Source organism: Doryrhamphus excisus, chromosome 2, assembly GCF_030265055.1.
Source record: "Doryrhamphus excisus isolate RoL2022-K1 chromosome 2, RoL_Dexc_1.0, whole genome shotgun sequence".
NCBI lineage: Eukaryota > Metazoa > Chordata > Actinopteri > Syngnathiformes > Syngnathidae > Doryrhamphus > Doryrhamphus excisus.
The window spans coordinates 9,239,991-9,245,990 of NC_080467.1; the positions used below are offsets into that span (position 1 = coordinate 9,239,991).

At 40.3% G+C, this 6,000-nt stretch overlaps 1 protein-coding gene across 2 annotated transcripts in view; it reads left to right on the forward strand.

The window, feature by feature from the left end:
• LOC131120018 (lysosome membrane protein 2-like) overlaps positions 1 to 4,391 on the forward strand; it is a 16,673-nt gene extending 12,282 nt beyond the window's left edge. The window contains exons 8-13 of one of the 2 annotated variants that reach the window (XM_058064987.1): positions 670 to 788; positions 1,113 to 1,186; positions 1,272 to 1,323; positions 1,399 to 1,551; positions 1,670 to 1,711; positions 2,698 to 4,391. In XM_058064987.1, coding sequence (XP_057920970.1) covers positions 670 to 788; positions 1,113 to 1,186; positions 1,272 to 1,323; positions 1,399 to 1,551; positions 1,670 to 1,711; positions 2,698 to 2,808 — 551 coding nt within the window. In that variant the 3' untranslated portion in view covers positions 2,809 to 4,391. The remainder of the gene's footprint in view (positions 1 to 669; positions 789 to 1,112; positions 1,187 to 1,271; positions 1,324 to 1,398; positions 1,552 to 1,669; positions 1,712 to 2,697) is intronic. The other variant, XM_058064988.1, reaches the window with a different exon arrangement.
• The last annotated feature ends 1,609 nt before the right edge of the window (positions 4,392 to 6,000 follow it).

Genomic DNA, 6,000 nt, shown 5'->3' on the forward strand with positions numbered 1-6,000 from the left:
AGTAGCGAGATTATATGTGTAGATGTCACGTAGGGGCCCTAATCAGCATTAGAGTCCGTTTATCAACCTATTGTTTCTTTTCTTGCCAAGAATGACCCTAAGTAGCTTGTTGCGTGTCCCAGGATGGAGGTCAGATCCAATCATGTCACCTCATCTGGCCAACTGTTCTGCTTTGTTGTGATGAAAACGCTTAACTGTGTCAGAGAGAGCAGACAGGCCCTTTTGGAAGAACGATATTAATTTTGCATATTAGATTTATGTGTATGTTTGCAACACAGGTGAACATTTTGATTTTCACAGGGAGTTCTTCACTTGCACACGACAGCAGTACCCGCAGCCAATGACGAAGCCATTCTCGTCACATGACCGTTTTCTCTTTAAGCCGTAAAATTGGGGGTCTTGCACCCCTGTCTTGGTCTGATTCCATCACCTTTTTCTTTCTCTGTGTGGTCCATGTGTTTGTTACATCGTGTATCTCTCTCTCTTGCACCACAACACCGAAAAACAAAACGCTGTTGCTCTAAAATGCTGCTAAAATGCACAAAACAAACCGAGGCAAGGCACATTTTTTACTAAAATTTAGGATGTTAACCAAAAAATGCACTAACCGGAGCGGATGTTAACCAAGGTATTTTCAAAAGTCGATTCTCCTCTTGTTTCCTCCCCTAGGTGCCCCGGTGGTGGCTTCCTTTCCTCATTTCTATCTGGCAGACTCCAAATATGTGGCAGCCATTGAAGGAATGTCCCCTGATAGAACTCACCACCAAACGTACCTCGACCTTAACCCGGTACATCATTTTTAGCATTATTTTATTTTCATAATATTTTCCAAAATATTCATTTTTTTGACTTTTTAAAAATAAAATTTTATATTTTTCTTTAATATTGAAACACAATGCTACTAAAAATTATATTTCCTCACAATATTAGTTTATTTACATGCATCCCACATTTCGATGCACTGCTAGCCCATCTAGTGGCGTACAGGTGGAAGTACAGGTTTAATGATGCGCCAATGATGTGCTGTTTGTTGACCTTTGCTGTTGTTTGAATGTATGGATGATAAAAGGGACGGGAGCCTAGCTGACATTTCTTCTTCTTTTCACCCACAGACCACTGGCATCATCGTACGCGCCAACAAGAGAGCGCAGATAAACATCTTGATGAATCGAGTCCCTGGCTTTCCGTACGTGTCTGGATCCATCTTATTACGCATCGTAATAATAATAAGCTTCGCAGCTTACATCATTGTCTCTTTTTATTCACAACAGCAAAACCAGAGGTCTGAATGAAACAATCTTCCCCGTCATGTTCCTGAATGAGGTGAGACGCGAGTCATCAATGAAAACCTGATTCTTTTTTGACTGATTCACACGTATTGTCATCTGTTATATACAGAGTGTGGTCATGGATGACGCGTCTGCAGCGAGGGTCCACAAGCTGTTGACGATCGTCACGCTTGTGTCCAACTTCCCTCTTATTTTTGTAGCGCTGGGGGGCATCATGCTGCTCATCTTGATCGTCCTACTGGTGCGAGCCCGCAAGCAGAAGGTGCACATGCGTTATTATTATTATTATTATGTCGCCGGCTTTTCATTCTAACAACTAACTGGTTTGCTCCATGTCGCACTAATGGCACCGTGCACGTGTGTGTGTCTCTTCTATGCAGAGCCAAGCTAAACGCATTGCGTTTTCCAAGCCTATCTATGCTGTAAGTCTTTTTTCCTCCTCATTTATATTAACTGTGCAGCTATTAATTGCGCTTACCTTCTATTTCCGTTTTTAATATGCTGTTGAGTACCATTCACCCACAGTCCCAGGACATCTGATCCAGCCACCATGCAATTCTAAAAAAAAAAAAATAAACAAAAAAAAAACAAAACCTCCGACTAACCATTCCCTGAAGCATTTAACCCCCAAATTATAATAGTTTCCTCAAATACAGAAGTCCTTCTACACTTCCACTTTCATGGCTTCACTCTTATGATGGTTTCTCCAAAATATAATACCGTTAATTAATAAATCATGCAGTTTTGTGCCTGAATATGGTCTATTATTAGTCATAATTAGTCATACCCTACATTAAATTACCTTAAATGTGACTATAGGGATGTTATTTTATATGAAGAGGGCTCTAATGATGTTACAAATCACATCTAAAAAGGTCTTAAACAGGTTTTCTATGCTCAAACTACAAAAATATTCCATTTATACCCAATCTGGAAGCAATTAAGCGTGATAAACGAGGAATCGCTGTAATGGCCTCCGTTCTAATAGATGCCGTGACCCAATTCATAGTCCACTTGAATAAAGCAGTGCCTGTACTTAGGGAGACGTGGCATCAGTAAAGCTGAATTGCGGGTATGAGTTTAAAAAGAAGACACCTGTAGCACAGTACCCATTGTTACTAATTATTACATATTACTAATTATTGCAATTCCTAAAATAATTAGTGATTGGAACAAAATCATGAGTCTGGTTGTAACCAAGGCTTTAACCAGGAATTGGGACTAAAATGCTAAAATAACAAACCTAATGTAGACATAAGAGTGCTTCATATTGTTTCATGTTATTATAAAGATGCCAGATACTCTCTGTTGTTTAGTAAACAGCCCCTATGTGAGAAAATACTGCACAGTTAGTCGACTGTATCGCTGTTTGTAAGATATGATCCAAATAACGACGTTTATCTTTCAGGCCAGCGCTGATGACAACACGTCTTACTCTCCAGTGTGCGAAAAGGAAAAAGAAGATCCTCAGAATGGAACTTACATCGGTTTGACACCCAAAGTGGACGCGCAAGCATGATGCGGCAGCTGACACGACGGACGCCTTCGTAACATCATTCATGTTTTTAAGAAGTACAAAACACCACCAGCAAATTGGTCATGAATTGAAGATATTCCCACCCAAGCCACCCAGTCATGAATTATCTGTAAGATTACAGCGCTCAGGCAAAAACAATGTACATTTGAAATATCTTTTGTAAGATAAGAAGTCCTTCAAATTTGTTTTCTTGTGAATGTTGATGTAGAAAATATCGGAATTCAGACGTTGGGGTCTGGTAGCCGGTGAATTCACCCATAACACCCAATAACACCCATCCACACCAAGACCAAGGAGATGTTTCATGCAGTATCACTTATGTCAGCATTTTTACACTGTGTAACGACTCGTGCTAATTGTTACTGTAATGTTACCGCTCAGTGTTATATTTGAATAAGTGCCTCATCATCGAGTCCAAACATTTCTATCAGAATAGAAAATGAATTAGAAGGAACCACAAATCTTGGCTGTGCTTTATATTTGTTTTTATTAGTTATCAAGACCAGAATATTGTATTTTTGTGCGCTGCACTGGAGCCATGACTGTAAAGGCATCATCACATGTAAAACTCTGCTACCTGTAAATACTCTTTAATGTTATTCCTAATACCTGACACAATCATCAAATGGTTTGACGTGTATATTTTTCGGCTTGTTTTGGGTTCCAGCAGCTGTATTCGGTTCCGTTGTCTTTGTGTCCCGATGCTTTTAATGTTGAATAGCTGCTTGGAATTAGATTTCAACACTGCTGAGCCTATTTCTGCTATTATTATTATGCTGTTTGGAGTCCATGGTGAGCCTGCCATTTGATTCATTGTTAAGAACTGTGTAGAATGGATTGTATATGAAGGCAGTTTATCATGAAACAAGACATGAGAAGCAGGTGATAATCAGAGAGAGGCTGTAATTGACCTCTCACGATTCGGCGACGGCGTGAAATTGGCTTTAATTGGAACATTTACAGTAATAAAGTAGAGTGCGCTACGTGGCTGCAAGCAACAAAGGTGCGGTTGATTCTGGTGATTGAGTTTAAAAAGGCCAACGTGAGCTTTGTGAAGTTGCATCCATTAAAACCTCAGCCAGTGTTCTGAATCTAACACTGGCATGGAAACAGGAGCTTAGAACACTCAGATTTTTTCATCAAGGAAATTAGTTAAATTCCCATGACTAGTATGAGCTGTAACATTTCAAGGACTGCAACATCACATTAGTTGATGTTATATTATTCATTTGGTTTTAGTTGTTTTGTTTTTGTATATTCACCTTTTAGAGAGCTGTATTATAGTGACGATTCATGGAGAGTGCGTCCTGTAGTCTTAAATAAGCGGTTGAATCAGTCCACGCCTTATTTTTCTGCAAAAGGGAGACAATACAAAGTAGGATACATTTGACCATCTTCAGAACCAAAAGCACAAAAACACGCAGGGCGACTGTGCCATGCTTTGATTGCAGACTGTACTTGATGAAATGATCGTTATTGTTATAACTTCATATTATTGTAATTGTCAATTTACTGTCAAATGGGTTTTTACTGTGTACACAAAATAAAACAGTTTAGTTTCCCGACCCTTTCGCTTTGAGTGTCTTTAATTTCAGAGAAATGGGTTCAGATGAGGGCGTGCTAACCAACAATGCTTACCAGATGTCTTGTGTGCTTTTGTGGCTGCACTGAAGCCATTTTGTTCCATGGTGGTCTTCTGTAGCTTCCTGAATGCTAAAAGGTCTAACGGAAAAAAAACAACAGCTCAAGTTAATCCAGGGCCGCCAGATCTTGCATGACAAAGCTGCAGTGGGCAATATTGTCCACAAGGGTGCAGCATTCACCTTGTTTTGGCTAATTCCTTAGTTTATTTGTGTCCAATGGACAGGAAAAAATAAAGTCTAAGAATGGCAAATGTTATAGAGAGTATGAAAGTAGTGCAAAGGTGTGCATGAGTGTGAGCAGTGGAGTGTTTGAGGATTTGCCATTGGAGACGTGATGGAGAGGGCTGGCGGAGTCGTCGTCATTGCTGGCAACTACAGAAGTATAAAACTAATGAGCCATAGTCCATGAACTATGATGTTTGCAGATGACATTGTGATTTGTAGTGAGAGCAGGGAACAGGTGGAGGAGATGCTCGAGGAGTGGAGGTTTGCCCTGGAAAGGAGAGGAATGAAGATTAGCCGTAGCAAGACGGCGTATGCTGTGTGTGTGAATGAGAGGGACCCAAGTGGAAGAGTGAGGTTACAGGGAGAAGAGATACAGTACTTGGGGTCAACAGTTCCGAACAATGGAGATTGTGAAAAGGAGGTGAAGGCAGAATGAAACGGGTGGAGAAAAAGTGTCAGGTGTGATTTCAGTTAAAATGAAAGGAAGAGTATAATAAACTGTAGTGAGACCTGCCACTGAGGAAAAGACAGGAAAAGACTCTCATTGAGAGTGACCAGGATGGATAGGATCAGAGGCCAGACAGAGATGATTGGGACATGTCCAGGGGAGAGATAGTAAATATATTTGATGGATGCTGCCAGGTAGGAGGTGTAGAGGAAGACCAAAGAGGGGGTTTATGGATGTAGTGAAGGCAGATGCAAAAGACAGGGTTGGATGGAGGAGATTGATTTGCTGTGGCGACCCCTGAAGGGAAAAGCCCAACGAGAAAGAAGAAGTTTGTGTGGAGTTTAAATTTTATAATGAAAGGCTGTAGTGTTTCCTTGCTACTCTTAACGCTGTCTTGAATCCACTAACAAGGATGTCTTTATGTGTGAAAACACATGGCTATGGAAGGAAGAGAAGGAAGAGGAGGGTGGACCAGCAGCTTGCTTGAACTTGCATGGAGGCTGTCAAGCTCACCACAAACCTGTACATTTCTTTTTACGCTTTCAAAATAAGACCACCACTACAGCGCCGGCTGTTGAAAAAAGGATTAGGTCTCTATGTGTTCAATTGTGCATAAGTGTGTTGATTCAAATATCAAATTGATGCCAAAATGTTTCATATATAGCTCATCTTAACACTGAGCTATAGTAGTCACAAGAAAACTTTCAGTTAACTATACTTTTTGGTTTTGTTTTCATTATACTGGTTTCCCCTCTCCAATTGTCCATTTTTGTTAGCTCAATCAGCACAACATTGACTAACAGCACCAGTAACTAGCATTAACTTGCTAGGTTATGGTTAAAAGAACTGTGTGTGTAT